Source organism: Rhinatrema bivittatum, chromosome 9 (assembly GCF_901001135.1).
Source record: "Rhinatrema bivittatum chromosome 9, aRhiBiv1.1, whole genome shotgun sequence".
NCBI lineage: Eukaryota > Metazoa > Chordata > Amphibia > Gymnophiona > Rhinatrematidae > Rhinatrema > Rhinatrema bivittatum.
In genome coordinates this window covers 198521512-198538239 of record NC_042623.1, presented here as the reverse complement: position 1 = coordinate 198538239, position 16728 = coordinate 198521512, and the positions used below count along the sequence as shown (strand labels likewise).

General features: G+C 42.5%; 1 protein-coding gene and 1 long non-coding RNA gene across 5 annotated transcripts in view; one reads left to right on the top strand and one right to left on the bottom strand.

Annotated features, from left to right (window-relative positions):
* The window catches only part of LOC115098793, a 51911-nt gene extending 43254 nt beyond the window's left edge, over window positions 1-8657 (top strand). Inside the window, exons 2-3 of the long non-coding RNA XR_003858613.1 lie at window positions 1367-1467; window positions 8072-8657. This is a non-coding gene — a long non-coding RNA (uncharacterized LOC115098793). The remainder of the gene's footprint in view (window positions 1-1366; window positions 1468-8071) is intronic.
* Window positions 1-16728, bottom strand: part of LOC115098789 — a 66768-nt gene that overhangs the window by 30030 nt on the left and 20010 nt on the right. For all 4 annotated transcript variants that reach the window (XR_003858612.1, XM_029615730.1, XM_029615729.1 and 1 more), the window contains exons 2-5: window positions 14568-14739; window positions 9996-10208; window positions 9200-9352; window positions 6786-6934 (exon numbers count right to left, since the gene is read on the bottom strand). Coding sequence is in view for 3 of the 4 variants with exons in the window: in XM_029615730.1 (XP_029471590.1) it covers window positions 6786-6934; window positions 9200-9352; window positions 9996-10175 (482 nt within the window). In the remaining variant the exon portion in view is untranslated. The remainder of the gene's footprint in view (window positions 1-6785; window positions 6935-9199; window positions 9353-9995; window positions 10209-14567; window positions 14740-16728) is intronic.

Here is a 16728-nt window from a genome sequence, read left to right as displayed (position 1 = left end):
ATTTTTTTTTTTTTTTTACCTTTTGCTCCTGCAAAGGAGCTGTAGCAAGTTGCGCGCGCCAGCACCCTGCCCATGTGCGATCCCCCCGGCACAGCGGCAAATTGCCACTGTACCGGGCACCTCTAGCCCTGCCTCCCAGACCACCCCTCTGCCGAGGCCCGGCTCTTGTATGCGTAACAGGGGTTATGCACGCGGCCGGGCCTTGCGCGCATTTTAAAAGGGGCCTGCCTGTGTGGGTCATTAAAAATCAGGCCATAAGAAAGCACTGTGATGATACAACTTCATCATTATCCCTCTTCATCCAACCCTACCCCCTCCTCTTCGTATCTTACACAGTAGAAAGAGGTTAATATAGGAAAAAAACAAAACAGAGTCAGAGCAAAATATATCTGAGAATTCTTATGGACAGGAGATGGTAAAGAAAGAGGACGTTAGATGCACCCAGCCAAAGGAACCACCGCTTATTCATACAGATGCAATTGTCTCCTTTACCACCTGAGGTAGGGTGGCAATATTCGTTTGCCAGCTCTTGGAAACGGTTTCTCTTTTGGATGGAGATAATGATTTAGCCGAAAGGTACTCATGGGTTAGTAGTTTAAGCAGTCTATTCTCCCATTGATTCATACCCAGTGTTGCCTTGTCTATCCAGACTGTCAGTATTGTTTTCTTGGCTATCAGCCCTGCTTTATCTAAAAATAGTTTTTGACTTTTGTAAGTAACATGCAATTCCTCATGATAAAGTCCCAGAAGCCAAGTTCAAGGATCATCAGAAAGTGTAACCCATAAAATAGAAGGGCAACAAGTCCTCACTGCTTTCCAGAAAGACAAAACTTTTGGGCAGGACGAAAAGACATGCCAGAAGTCACTGGAAGGGGCCTCACATTTAGCACATTTCGGACTGGAACACAGTTTAGCCTGAAATGCCTGTACTGGGGAATAAAACAAGTGCTATATGAATTTAAATTGCAAGTCTCTCAAATCTACCTTTTCAGTAATAATAATTAAATGTTTGAGACAGAATTGTATATCTTTGGTGGTCATTGTAAATGCCGAATTTTCTGTCCAACGCATGATAATTGCAGAGAAATCATTCTGCACTTCAAAAGTACTAAGCCTTTTTGTAAATGTGGCACAAGAGGCTTTTCCTAAACACTTCCCTAAGGAAAGTTCCTCTAACCTTGACCAATGGCCTAATGGGAAATTGATGAGATTGGCAGCAGTAAGATGTATCTCACTTGGAGATGTGGTAAATTAAATTGTGCTTGCAGTTCTTGAAAACTGATTGGAATTGGGAGGAAATAAATGATAAATGTGTGTGTTAGACCTTTTTTGGACCAATTAGTAAAAATCTTGTTCTCCATTCCAGGCTGAAACTGAGGTTTTCCACAAATAGCCAAAAATGGAGAAGCCGTCCCAGAAATACCCAAAAATTTACAAAGGTAGGATCATGCCAGTCTACAGGAAGTGGTGAGTAGATGGAGTCTAAAATCTAACGGGATCATTATAGAGTCTAACTGTAATAAGAAAGAAAAGGACCAATCCCCAAACCATCTTTCTAAGTGCAAAATAGGAGAGAAATAGGAAGACCCTAGTAACCAGTCTCCGATGTGCCTTAACATGCAGGCAAGGTTATATCTCTGAAGATTAGGACAATTCAAGCCTCCTTGTAGAAGAGGCTTGCACAAGTGCTTCAAGGTCAGCCTGGCGTTTTTTCCTTTCCAAATAAACTGCCTAAAAGTTTTATTAACCTCTGCCAGGTCTGTTCTCTTTAGCCAAATAGGCAGCATCTGTAGCGAATATAACCATTTTGGTATTTCCATCATCTTTAGTTGTATCCTACTGCTTAAGGACAATGGAAGACATGATCATTGGTTTAGATGTGCTTTCATTTTCTGAAGCATCGGGCCTACATTAACTGTGTATAAATTTCTAAAATATACTGGTACCTTAATTCCTAGATATTTCATATCTGTACTAACCCACTTAAGTGAGAATTGAGACCGCACCTGACCCTGATTGCCATAAACTTCCATGGTCTTGGACTTATCCCTATTTATTTTTAGTCCCAAAAATTGACCACAATGAACCTGGTAATCCAAGACCTTTGGCAGCGAGTTGTGAGGGTTTAAGAAAATTTAAACATCTGCAAATCTTGCTATTTTAAAGGAGGTATCTTTAACTCTAGACCAGTAATAGAACTATCCTCACTGATTTTCCATAGTAAATGGTCTATGGACAACAAATAGAGTAGGGGGGAGAGAGGACACCCCTGCGTATGCCCCTATGAATAGAAAAAGCTAGGGATTTCCCACCATTAGCCAGTATATGTGACATTGGATTGTCATATAGAAGAGATATACTCTTAACAATGTTACCCTGAAAGCCAAAATGTTTGAGAACTGAAAAAAGATAAGGCCAGGACTTAAAAGCTTTTCCCGAAATAAAAACTCACTGCCATAGATGGGATCAAATGGTGTTTATAATAGGCAATCGTCATTATCAATTTAGTGATGTGTGTACCAGCAGTTCAGCCCTTTACGAATCCAACCTGATTGAGAGAGATGACAGAGGGGAAGACTAAACCCATCAGCTAAAATTTTTGCATAAATTTTCAAGTCACAATTTAATAAGGAGATTCGTCCGTAGGAGGATGGTTGTGTAGGGCCTTTCCCAGGCTTTGCCAAAACTGTTATAAATGCCTTGTTGAAATCTTTGAGAAATACTTCTTTAGCCAGAGCCTCTGCATAAAAAAGGTTCATTGGTCCTATTATCTAATCTTGCAAAGTTTTATAAAAATCATATGAGAAACTGTCTGGTCTTGGAGCTTTACCCTGTTTGCTTGTTATAATAGTGTTCAGAATCTCAAAAGATTGAATTGTTTTATTTAAAAATGTCAATTGCTGCTCGGTAACCTGTGGGAGAGTCAGAGTCTGAAAGAAAGAGCCTTCCTCACTTATGCCCCTGGTTCTATCATCAGAGTATAAGGTTTCATAGAAACGTAAGGTCTCACAAATGTCCAAATGTGAAATAGCCCAAGTACCATGGGGGGTCCCCAATTTGTCTATATATGTTTTGCCTCGCCTAACCTGCACCGCATTAGTGAGCAGTTTACCTGCCTTATTCCCATATTTGAAAAATGTGTGCTCCGAATATTGGAGCATCCTTTGCGCCCACTGGTGTAGACAAGCCTGTAGTCTAGCAAGGGTAGAGTTATATTCTAATTTGGTCTCTGCTGATAAATGCTGAATCATTTTCTTTTTAGCCAATTTTAATTTAGATTCTAAGTGCAGGTTCAAGCCATTCAGGCGTCTGTTTCTACTTTTCAAATATGAAATTATTTTTCCACGCAGTACTACTTTACCAATTTCCCAGAATAAGCTTGGGGCAGAGGCATGTCAGACGTTATTATCTGTACTGCTCCCATTTGGATTGTAAAAAAAAGCTGAAAATCTTTGTCATGTCTCAAATAGGTCGGGAATCTCCACAAACGGTTCCCCCTAATGGTGTCCTCCAATCTAATATCTATCCAGATAGGAGAGTGGTCAGAGACACTGGCTGTGCCAATTGTTGCGGCATTGATACGAGGGAATAATTCTTGCAAGGCTAAAGTATAGTCAATCCGTGATAAAAAAAATTATAAGTTCATGTAACTTGTGTGTAGTCACATTCACCCGGATGTAACACTCTCCATAAATCCAACATTTCTAATTATGACACATGAAAGCTATACCCTTCTGTTGATCAATACCCCTATTCCTAGATGAGCAGGGTGACTTGTCAAGCAAAGGATCATGAACATAATTGAAATTGCCCACTATAACTAACCAGCCCTTCCTGTGGGTTGTAAGGAAAGTCACCAACCCTTTAAAAAACTCCTGGCAGTATATGCTGGGGGCCTTACAAATTACACAGCGTAACATCTTTACCATTCAGCTTTCCCATCAGGACAATATATCTGCCCTCTGAATCAAGAAATTCCTTTTCCTGTTGAAAGGTCAGATTCTTATGAAATAATATTGCTACCCCTGCTTTTTTCCCTACCACAGGAATATAATATAAAGATCCCACCCACTCACGCCGCAATTGTTTACTTTCGATATCCGTTAAATGTGTCTCTGGATACAAGCTATATCTGCTTTAGATCTTTTAAACGCTTGCAAAACGTTGGTTCTCTTAACAGGGCTGCCAAGACCATTAACATTTAAGGAGACCAGACGAATATTAGCACCCATTATTCAAATAGCACATGTATGGATTAAGAGATTGTTGTGTCGGAGGTGGACCCTTGGGCCGAGGTAGGGTTGATGCAACCCGTAGGTGAGGACCTACGGGTCCCCATCGGCAGGTGGAGTGGGTTGAAGGTAGAGGCCACTGGAGCTTTACCTCTACCAACCCTCGTTCCCCACAGGATGAGCTTTGGGTGCCAGGGCCGGCAGGACTTAGGTGGGCCTCAAGGTTGAACAACAAGGGAGGCTGGTTCAGCCTAGAAACAGCAGGCGATAAGTAGCGTAGTCCTATCCTGGACTGGGTACGGTACTGGAACTCAGGTGCCAATGGAACGGAGATTAGCTGAGGGTGCTCGAGTAAAGGTAGGCCGGAGCCTAATATGTCCACGTCCAGGGAGTAGGCTAGAAGAGGTGTCAGTGACAGGCTTGGATCAGGGATGGCGGCAAGCAGAGGTCGTAGCAAGCAATACTGAGTTCTGATTACGGAGAAGTCAATAGCATTAGTCAATCAAGGCAACAGTCTGATCACGTAGAAAGCAATAGCATAGTCAGGCGTAGCAGAGGTCTGGGTCTGGAGATAGGCAGTAGCGTAGTCAGGCGTAACAGAGGTCTGGGTCTGGAGATAAGCTGAAGCGTAGTCAAGCAAAGCAAAGACGATATCCGTAGAGTCAATCCAAAACATAGACAGGGCAGGAACGAAGAAGACAGGAACCGGAAACAGAGGTCAGGAACGAAGAGTAGAGAGAATTCTCTAGCAGCAATGAGTACTCGAGTAGCGAGGAGACCTGTTGCAAAGGCAATGCTGTGGAGCGAGGCCTGAGCTTAAATACACTGAAGAGTTTGACATCATCCGGGGCTGCGGCTATGTCAAATCCACATATTGTAGTGAAAGAAGCTGCCTCTGGCATGACCTCCTGTTCCTCCTGAGTAGTTCCCGGCACATATAGTGAGCCACTGCAAGAGCTGCTAGCAAACCGCAAAACTTTATTTAGCTCTGTACAACGGGGGCTGAGGACCATCTGCTCTCGGTCAATGGCAGGCTCCATTTCCCTAGTCCACTCTAGTGCAGATGATGACATGAACCCGTGTAGCCTAATAAAAGCTGCGAATGAGACATTAATATTAGGTCTGATCCCACTAGGCCCCGGGTGAAGAGAGTCCTCAGAATTCCACAGCAGGAAGCTGCCTCTGGCACGGCCCCCCAAATGTCCCCTCATCAGGGCCCTTAATTCACCATCCTTATATCGAAATGAGAAGAATTGTCTTTAATTGCCAAAAGTCATAAGTCCTGGGAGTTCCCATCCAGGGCAGAAATGTGATGTCTCCATAGGAAAGAAAAGAGCTAATTGCCCGCCGAATTGTAGTGTACACTCTAACGACAGGTCATAAAAACTTTATTAACAAAGTTCAACAGGTACAAGAAACAGTGGCTTGGCCGCCATTTGCAAAACCCAAAAACAGAGTAGGGAGACCTGATAGCTGTAGTAGTTGTAACTCACTGTAAGCCATCTATGAATACTTTCGCAGCAGCTGCCTCCTCAAATTTGTGCCATTCGAGCTTAGCCGGGTATTGAAGTTGAAATCACTGCTGTTTACAAGCAAGTTAGGTATATGTTGAATATAAACAGTTAGGTTTACAGTTATCTGGATAACTTTTAGATCTGCTCTCACCATGACCAGAATTACCTGGCTAAAACTTTGCCTGATAGCACAGATATTCAGTGTTGCCTGCTAAGTTTAAGCTTTGTCCCGGGAATGCTCCCAAGCTGCGCCATTCAGGTCTAGCATTATTGGCTAAAGGTGATAGAACATTAGCATGAATATATATTTAGAAAGATATACAGTATTTTATTTATAAAACGTGAGTAGCATCTTAATGTGGAGATTTTGAAACATTATTAGATTTCTTCTGGCTAGCAAGGGGAGTTACTTAATCCCCAGGTTTGTCCAGCTAAGTCCAGAACTTAGCCAGAGAAATCCTTTTGAATAAGGACTGCTAAATTACCATGTCAGTATCTTTTTGCCTGCCTTTCAGCCTATTCAGAGTGAATTACATTCAGGTACTTCCCTGTCCCCAGAGGGCTCACAATCTAACTTTGTACCTGAGGCACTGTAGGGTGAAGTAACTTGCCCAAGGTCACAAGGAGTGGCAGTGGGATTTGAACCCTGGCTTCCCTGGTTCACAGCTGACTACTGTAACCACTCGGCTATTCCTCCACTGTTTAGTAACACAATGGGCAGTAATTACAGCGAGTCTGTATTTTACAAGGCACAAAATGAACAACCAAGTCATCCGTCCAGGGATTGGAATCTGTGAGCAGGTAGATGCTCTATATAAATAAATTACCTGTCCAACCTAAGCAGCTATTCTGAGAAAGGGAACAAGGGATCTTCCCAGTAAGAATGGAGAGGTTCCAACACACATCTTCCTTGCCTTTGATACTGTTCATCCCTCATACAAGACAGGAATTTTTGTATTTACTGGACAGGTGGTTCATGGGGCATATCAAATACAGAAAACATCTCTCTTTCTTTCTCACTCATACATGCTTTTCTTACTCGTTATAGTCCAGAACAATGGAGACTAAGTTGCTGAAGCGGAGGGCTTTTCCAAGTCGTTCCATGGACCAGACATCTATGTCACAGTCGATCATTTCTAATTTACAGAAAGGATAGATGGTGCGTCCATTCAGCTCTAGCATTATTGCCTAAAGGTGACAGAACATTAGTGTGAATATACATTTAGAAAGATTTTATTTATAAAACTTGAATAGCATCTTAATCTGGAGATTTTGAAACATTATTAAATTTCCTCTGATTGTATAGTAGTTAAATACTATTGGAGGAGCTGAACTAAAACTGCTGAGTTCTTATTTTCAAGGGAGATATTGTTTCTTAATTGGTTTTTCTATTTATGTTTAAAAAAGGGATATTTTGCATTGCTTTTTTGTTTGTTGGATATTGCTACTGCTTAGGTTCAGAAAAGAAGGGATAGGGCTCCCAACCACTCTACCTTCCATTCTGAATTAGTGGGCTGGACTACACAGAATTAACTTGACATTGGTTGGCAGAAAAATACAAGGAATTAATTTAGATAAATTAAGTCATTCGTGAAATTAGAACATTTAAGTAAAGTTCAGAGGAAGTTTAGTTAGTAATATCATGGTAAATCCTTAAGCTAATTATTTTTAGTTGGTCTGATCTTTAGTAACTAAGGCAACAGGATTCTTTATAAAATGCATACTTAATAGATACAAAAACACATTTTATAAACTAAAAGGGGGTTTCGGAAAATTGAGTATAACTGTACCTATTAGTGACCTTAGACAAATAAGTGTGAAATTCACCTGAACCAAAACTATAAGATTAGGTCTATTAGAGATCATAGGTAAACAGATTATGATCATAGATTAGGATAAATTACTAGTCGCCATTTGGAGAAACGTACTGCTTTGTACCAGGAAGGATAGCAAGTGATTTAGGTCATTTTGTATCTTCTACAAATAGAACAAATTAAGTACATTTCTTGTGAGCTTGATTGATAGTATCATATTTGATCTTTGAGGTAATAATTTCTAGTTGCACTGGTTTACTTTTATACCTTCAGCAAAAAAGGAGCAACATAAAACTACATACCTCATAGATTTATAAATATATTTTGTAGTCTGAAAGAATAAGATAAGACTTTATACTGCCAGTCATCAAGTGAGAAAGCAAACAGGACCACAAGCAGGGGAGTGTGGAGGTGGAAGTTAAATTCCACCGGCTAGTTCATTTTACTTGCAGGGGAATTGAGGAAGAGACAGGGAATTTGATAGGTCTTTCTAATTTCTTTTCACTGGTAGCAGCAGCTCTCAACTACTGAAGGATGGCTGGGAATCATCATATCGTCAAAGCTGTCATCGCTGGTACTGTGCAGACAGTCTTGATCCACAGTGAGGAACCGTTTTAGCATGAAAGATGTCAGCGGATTGACTCCCTTCGGAAACAGGTTGCAGAACTCAGAGAGGAGGTAACAAGACTGAGAAGCACTGGGAGAATGAGGACTACATCGATGACATTATTGAGGCATCAAAGATGGAAAGCTCAAGCAGAAGAGAAGGCAAAACTAGACCACAAGAGGACAGCTTAGTCAGATTACTACAGTTACTAGATCCTACACCATGACTCTGATTTGCCTCGAGCTGAAGAACTGGTATTCAGCCCTGGAAGCAGAGGAGAAACCATCCCCGGATAAGGAGGAACCGAAACATGCCACACAGACTTGACATCATAGCCATTTCTTTCATCTTTGACTGGGTAGCCAGTGTGCCCCCCATTCAGGATTGTTCAAGCCCTCGCGAGGGTGCCCGTCCCCAGTTTACTCATTCCTGGTTTATCTTATAAAGCCAAATGAAGTTGAATGAATAAACTATTGAAATGGATTCTGGAAATGCCAACAAATTGTATGTATTATATAAACTGTTTATATATTATATTACATAAACTGTTTTTCCTTCGTGACATTTTATCTCATTGTATCCTTGACTTTTTGCTTTATCTAATGCAGTGCACAAGTTTGTAATTAGTGTCTCACTTTACATCAGTCTGTTTAAGGTCGATGCACTATAGCTAGCCAGCAGTAAATGAAGCTCCATGTTACTTTGAGTTTTCAGAAGAGCTGATTATTTATTTTATTTATTTAACGCTTTTTTATACTGACGTTAGTGGGTACATCACATCGGTTTACAGAGGACAGTGAAAACAGAAAATGAAACCAGTATAAAACATTTTGAGAACAGGGGGAGGGGCAGAGAAACAGGGGTGAGGGGAGGGAGTGGAGGTAAAATTTAACAAATTAACAGGGTAAATATATGTGAAAAAGTAATTGACAAAAAAATTAATTTTTTTTGTCAATTACAAAAAAAGTAATTGAAAAAGTAACATAATTACCCTGGAACATACAGAAAAATTTGCAGATGTGTTTCACTTACAAGACTTGCAGTATCTAGATTGCTCAGCAGGATTCCCCAGATGCAAAGCTCCTTTCCCAACATATAGCGCATGTCTCGAATTGTTTTTACCAGCGGTTTGAACAAAACAGGTGGGAAGTCTTCAGGAATTGTCTCAGGGCTAGAAAGCACAAACTAAGAAGCAAATTAATTAAAACTCAGCCTTACAGGAATAGAAGTAATTGTAACAGAACTTTAGCTGCATATTTAATTATAGTAACATAGTAGATGATCACATAAAATGATCAACCAATGCATTCAATCTACCCAGTTCTTTCTGTCCGCACTGAAAGGATACTTCCCAGCTGCCAACCATACAGAGGGACCATTTGTAAGACACTTCTCCTTATCCAGGATCATTTGTGTCATTTTCCTCATCTGTCCTCTACCATCTTAGGCAGATGAGTGTACAATATCTCCCAATTAGCTCACACCTAGTATCTCTTATGTCAATCCACAAAGTTTTATAATAATCTAAATAGCCACCAATAATAGTATGGCCATGTCCTGAACATCCAGCCTCTTAGGTCCCATGTGTAACCCACCAGACAGATCTTGCCTGCATTTCTGCTAGCACAGGACTTCTCAATGTGACCTCATTTTAGCACTCGAAAATTCACATGACCCCCACCCCCCCCAAGAGTCGACTCACCCTCCCCTGCACTCCAGCTGATACCCTCTCTCAACCTCTTCCCCTTCCAGTGGGCCCCTTCTCTCAACATCCTCTCTCTCTCACCGCTTCACTTCTTTCCTATCATTCTGATGACAGGTCATTCACCTTTGTAATTGCTACTTCATTGTTTATACAGCTCCACAAGCCTTTTTTGATTGTTGGGCTAACGGAACTTTGGAACTCATCGCAGTGCCGTTCGTAAGTCTGCAAAAACTTCTTCAGGATGGAAACATCGAGAAAAGGATTTGGTTTTACTTTCTGTTTCTTTTTCTTCTTTTCTGGCATGGTTCTCTCCTGGTTTTAGACAATGCATTTATGCTGAAACACAAAATTGAGATTATTTACATTATTGACGCAAGTATTAATATATTGTCTTAAAATAATGTGTCCTACCATAGTTATTACGAAAGCGTCATCTTAAAAAAAAAACCAACAACCCACAACACATAAAGACCTAGAAATAAATTGGTAGCTTGGTATATCTCACAATCACAGCCAATACCTCCAAGAATGAACAAGCAAAGTACTTGCACTGTTTTGTGGGAGACCACTTCCCAACGAGAGGGGCCAACTCCTCTGGTAGAGAAGGCAAAAGGAAGGAATTGAGCAGCATGGACTGAACAGAGGAGGGAAGGAGAGAATTTATGTATGTATCATTTAAAAAAAAAAAAAAAAAAGTCTCGTGAAATATTTATATAAAAGGGAAATATGTTTTCCACAGTGAGTAATTAATAAAGACACAATTAAAAACTTTATATGGGCTATTGTTGGAGTTGGGATTGATCGATTGATTAATATCCTAGTAAAAAATCTTTGGTGCATGGTACTTTGGTTTATTTATTTAATAGCATTTGTTATCCACCCCTCCAACAACAGATGAGGACAGGGTACAGAAAAACGTACATAAAAAAAGTCATGTCAACAATAAAAACAGAAAATACAATAAAAGGCAGAACAAACAGCTATAACATAGAGTGCGTCAGGCTACCAGGGCTTCCTGTTCTCATAAGATGCAGTAAGGAATATTTTGGAGGGAAAAAAATTGGAAACATGGAGGGGCCAGCCCGGGGGGGCCAGTGTCAGTCAAACGTTCTGCTGCCCAGGTCAGCCAGGGCTGTAGAGGAGAGAGGTCATTGCTGCTGAACAGTGACACCTAGTTGCCAAATTCAGGGCCCATGATTGATTCTGGAAGGAGCCCTGGTGCTTGGCCTGAAATGACCAAACTAGGTACATGGTGGGGGGAAGAGGGGTGAGAGAGATAAAACTGGGGGGAAAATCCCTGGGTGGTTGTGAATGAAAGCTAACGGCACTAGAATCCCAACCCTGGTTTTGACTGAGCTGGAGACTCAAAGGAGCAAGAGGAAACTGCAGGATAACAAAATGCAAAAATCTTTGGTTATATGATAGGGAAACTACTCCCAGGCCTATTTTCAAAAGGCCCAGTGGCGTGCGTAAAGCCCCGGGACGTGTGTATGTGTCCTGGGGCTTTTCTGAATGGGCGGGCAGGGGGCGAGATGGGGGCAGGACGGGGGCAGACAGCCGGGAGCGTGGCTGGGCAGTCCGGGAGGAATGGCCGAGGACTCCGGCACAGCAGCCGGGGGATCGCGCGTGCCGGCACAGCACTCGGCTGGCAGGCGTAACTTCTAAAAGGTACGGGGAAAGACAGCTGGACTGCCTGAGGGCTCGGTGTGCGCAAGGTGCACTAGTGTGCACCCCCTTGCGCGTGCAGACCCCTGATTTTATAACATGCGCGCGCGGTCGCACGCATGTTATAAAATCAGGCATACATTTGTGCGCACCGGGTAGTGTGCACAAATGTACATCATGCACGTATCTTTTAAAATCTGCCTCTTAGTTATCCCATAAGCAATTGTAACATCCATGTGTTACTAATAACACAGAGTTCTCCTTTTGAAGAAAATATAAGTTTGGTGGTATTTTAAAAATATGCTACTGTGTCTTTAAATCTTGTCATGTGCTTTGTGTGCTGTGTGGAGGAAGAGAGACCTGTGGCATAGCCACAGGTGGACTTGGGCTTAGGCTATCCAATCAGGGTTGCCTGGCAGCCCAAGAAGAGAGGCCCTATCACAGAGCCACAGCAGACACGCTGGGCGAGAAGAAGAAGTCTACAAGGCCACCGGTGGACCCCATCCCACCAAGGACAAGAGGAAGAAGTCCGCGAGGCTGGCAGTCAAAAAAAAACCTCACTGGAAGGCGCTCATGCTCCTGCTTCGCCATGTGTGCTGGCCCTGCACATTCAAAACCCTTGCAGCTAGTATGTGCTCTATGCTGATCTGTGCATCGCAGGTTCTCTCTCTCACACACACTTTCTCTCACACAGGATCCTAACTCTTCCGTGTTCTCTCATTTACACACAGGTTCCCATTAACACACGCGTGCACATATACATACATATAGGCTCTCACTCTTACATGCTCTCTTTCACACAGGCTCCCACAAACACAGACAGGATCTAATTCTTACACGCTCTTACACACATGCTTGTATTCCCACAGGCTCTCACATGCAAGCTGCTGCGCCCACTTCCATACATACGTACACACACGGGCTCTCACATAAGAACAAAAGATATGCCAAACTGGGTCAGACCAAGGGTCCATCAAGCCCAGCATCCTGTTTCCAACAGTGGCCAATCCAAGTCACAAGTACTTGGCAAGTACCCAAACATTAAGTAAATCTCAAGCTACTATTGCTTATCAGTTAATAGCAGCTTATGGATTTTTCCTGTAGGAACTTAGAGAAAGTCTGGGTATGTGCATGAAGGAGGAAGAAAAGAAGACAGAATAAAAGAGACCCTGAAAAAGGAACAAGGAAAAGACAGACAAAGGGGAAAAAGAGATTGGGACCACTTGATTAGAAAAATAAGATCAGACCAAAAAGGTAAAAAAAAACACGATTTTTTGCCTCTCTCAATTGGAATGATGCCATCTTTGGGAACGTGCATTTCTTATATATTTGTATTGTGCTTTTTCTTCAGTATTCCACTTTTCACAGAGTCTGGGTTCTCAGGCTTTCCATTTCAGTTCTGTCTGCATGTTTGTTTCTCATTTGTAGTCCTTTATTCTATCTTAGATAAGGGTCTCTCTGTGTTGCGCATGTGTGCCAGAGATGCAGCGTTTTGGCTAGCATCTAGTTTCTCTGCAGGGATTTGTAGTAGTCCGGTTTGTCTGTTTGCCCATTAGATAGTGTATTAGTATTCTAGGGCCCGGTATAATGTTTCCCTTGCTGCTTTTTCATAGATAAGGTTGCTGCAGTTTGAGTCCTGAGAGTTACTGCTGTTATGATATGGTAAGGTAAAGTTCTAGTTATTTATTTATATTTTTGCAGAGTTTGTGTTACTTCACAAAGTGTTTGGCAAGAAAGGGAATTTGTTTTATTTATTTATTTATTTATTTATTTAACAGCTTTTCTATACCGACATTAAAATACACATCATATCGGTTTACATTGCAACAAAAGGTAGAAAATACAATAAACAGGGACGGGGGAAGAGGGATAACAAAAAACAATAGAGAGACCGCTTTAATGGGGAGCTTGAGATAACTGAGTTATCTCAAGTTAACTCAGTGTTATCTCAAGTTAACTCAGTGTTACTGAGGTAACACTGGAATTTGAAATTTCTTTTTTTGCAAGCCTTAGTTCTGTTCTGCACCGCTGCAAATCTTTTTATGATGATTATTATGATTGTTGCTGTTTTATTGTAGTTTTTTTGCATTTTTGGAAAAAGGATTCATAAAAGAATATCTTTATATTTGTTTTATTACGTGATTGGATCTGATGTTGCTGAAGTGTTTTGTTTATTTTTTACATTTTGTGTATTTATAAAGTGTAATAAATTTAAAATAAATGAATATTGATAAATATGGCATTTTTAATGTTGGTAAGTGCTTGAAGTAATAGAATTCAAATATTTTAAAATGTCACTCATGCATGATGGCTGTTGCAAACTGCTCAGAAATCCATTGTAGGCTGCATGCTAAGGCATTATTTATCAATAAGTAGAGCCTAGATCTGTATGTCTACTGCCCACCCATGTTAATCTTGGGCCCCCCCAAAGCATTCAGTTCTGGCTACGCCACTGAGCGAGACCCCCCCTAGTGAGAAAAGTGAGAATCTCAGAAAGGATGGAGTCTGTGAGAGAGACTGCTGAGCTGGCAAGCTCTGCTCCGCTGGTGAGCTGAGAGTCCATTTGTTTCACCTGATTCAGCTTGTATCAAATTACATGTCTTAAAGCTCAGGATGTCTCCAGATTGACTGCTGTCTCTTTGTGTTGCACTGTTGCAAGTCTTCAGTGTTGCTGAAACCAACTGTATGCGAGGACTGAACTGGAAACTATTTCATTTTTAGGGCTGTGTGCCTTCTGTAAGTATAGTGAGCGTCTTTTTGGAACACCCAACCTGCATGGGAGTTCTGTTGTGAGAGAGTGGGCTGCTGTGCTGAGCGTTGGTCCCCAAGTTTTAAGAACAACTGCAGTGAACTCTGGGGATTCAACATCCAAAAGCTATCCAAGACCACGGTGCTTCACAGTCACAAATACATTTTCAGCGCTTAGGCTAGCAGTCTTCTTGGGAACCTAGGAATATCAAATCCTTATGAGCTTTATAGCTAAAACTACATTTCAATCCTCCTTACAAGACTCACTAGCTCCTTACTAACCTCAATATTCAGGAACGGAGGCACAGTACTTCAGAGTATTTAAGTTCCAACTCCCATTGCACACATGTGAAGATCCTGCTGGGGAACATATGCAGGCTGCCATGATCAATGTTCTTCTGAATCTCCCAAATGTTTGAGGCACCATTTTCTCCATATGTTTGGTCATGCAGTCCTATAGTTAAGCACAAGGGACATGACAAACCAATTAAATAGGGAACCAGGGTTTTCACTGGGATACAATTGCAAACAGGATATAGAAAGCTACGCACTTTCCCTGTTCCTTAGGTAGCTGGTACACCATATTATTAACTCTTATACTGATGTTTTTAGTTTACTTTAAGGAGGTCAATTTCAAAACTGTCTGCATTGAAGCAAATTGTTCATTGGTACTTTTACCTGTGGCCTTTGCACCAATTTTCAAAAGGGAAAGTGCAAGCATGCTTTCCCTCTGAAAATTGCCCTGGAAGGCGTCCCCCATGGAGAATTGCACTTGCTTTTCTGGAGGGCAATTCTTCCAATAGAAGGTTACATGCATTCGTTTCTCTTCTCCGACCTAATCACCCCCACCCCCCACCCCACAAACAGAGCTTTGTTCACTAAACCGTGCACATTCTTTACAATGACATGCACTATTTCAGGTTTTAGCACAAGAAAGGAAAATTAGTTTCTTACCTGATAATTTTCGTTCCTGTAGTACCAAGGATCAGTCCAGGACACCTGGGTTGTGACTCCGCACCAGTAGATGGAGACAGACTAAAACTTGTGGGCGGAGCCTTATATGCCCCTGTGCCAGTCACAGCCCCTCAGTCATACGTAATGTCAAAGTAGAAACCCAATTAGGCAACCATAGCTAACTAGCCAAACTCGCTACTTAAATGGAAACAATTCCAACCCTTGCAGGAACCAGACTCCCCAACCGGGAGAGCGAACAAGCAGTGAGCGTACGGAAACAACGATGAGCGGACTCTCTGATACCTTAGCATAGTACTGCGGGCGGGATCCTGGACTGATCCTTGGTACTACAGGAACGAAAATTATCAGGTAAGAAACTAATTTTCCTTTCCCTGTACGTACCAGGATCAGTCCAGGACACCTGGGATGTACCAGAGCCAACTTACCGAGGGTGGGAAGCAGAGAGTCCCGCTCGGAGTACCCTCTCCCCAAAACCTCCGGCCTCAGCGGCCTGAACATCCAGATGGTAATGTCGGACGAAGGTATGCAATGACTTCCAGGTAGCTGCCCTACAAATCTCTTGAGGCGACACCTGAGAAACCTCCGCCCAAGACGCAGCATGAGACCTTGTCGAATGAGCCCGAAGATCCACCAGCGGAGGCTTTCCCCGTACCATGTATGCTGAGCCTATGGCCTCTTTGAGCCAACGGGCGATCGTCATACGAGACGCTGCAGCACCCTTCCTTGGGCCGGAAAAGAGGACAAACAGATGATCCGTTACCCGAAAAGGATTAGTGACCTCCAGAAAGCGAAGGAGGGACCTCTGCACATCCAGCTTCCGTAAATCTCTCGATTTCGGATCCGACGACTCCCCGACCGCTAAAGCGGGAAGTTCAACGGATTGGTTCAAATGAAAAGCCGAGACGACCTAAGGAAGAAAGGAAGGGACAGTCCGCAAGGAAACGCCTGTGTCGGAGATTCGCAAGAACGGCTCCCTACAGGACAACGCCTGCAATTCCGAGAGACGGCGAGCCGAAGAAATCGCCACCAGAAAACACGGTCTTTAATGTGAGATCTTTGACAGTAGAGCGCTGCAAAGGCTCAAACGGTGCCGAACATAAGGCCGAAAGAACCCAATTGAAATTCCAAGCCGGACAGGGAGGACGCAAGGGAGGATGGAGATGTTTAGCCCCTTTCAGGAAACGGGCTATATCCGGGTGAAGAGCCAGGGAGGATCCCCCGACCTTCCCCCGCAAACAACCAAGTGCCGCCACTTGGACCCGTAGGGAACTGCACGCCAATCCTCTGGCCAGTCCCGCCTGGAGGAAAGCCAGAATATCAGGGACCGCAACGGTAGTGGGATCCAAACCTCGCTTCACACACCAATCCTCAAAAACTACCCATACCCTGACATAAGCCAGGGACGTACACTGCTTCTGGGACCTCAGTAGCGTAGCAATAACTGCGTCTGAGTAACCTTTTCTCTTCA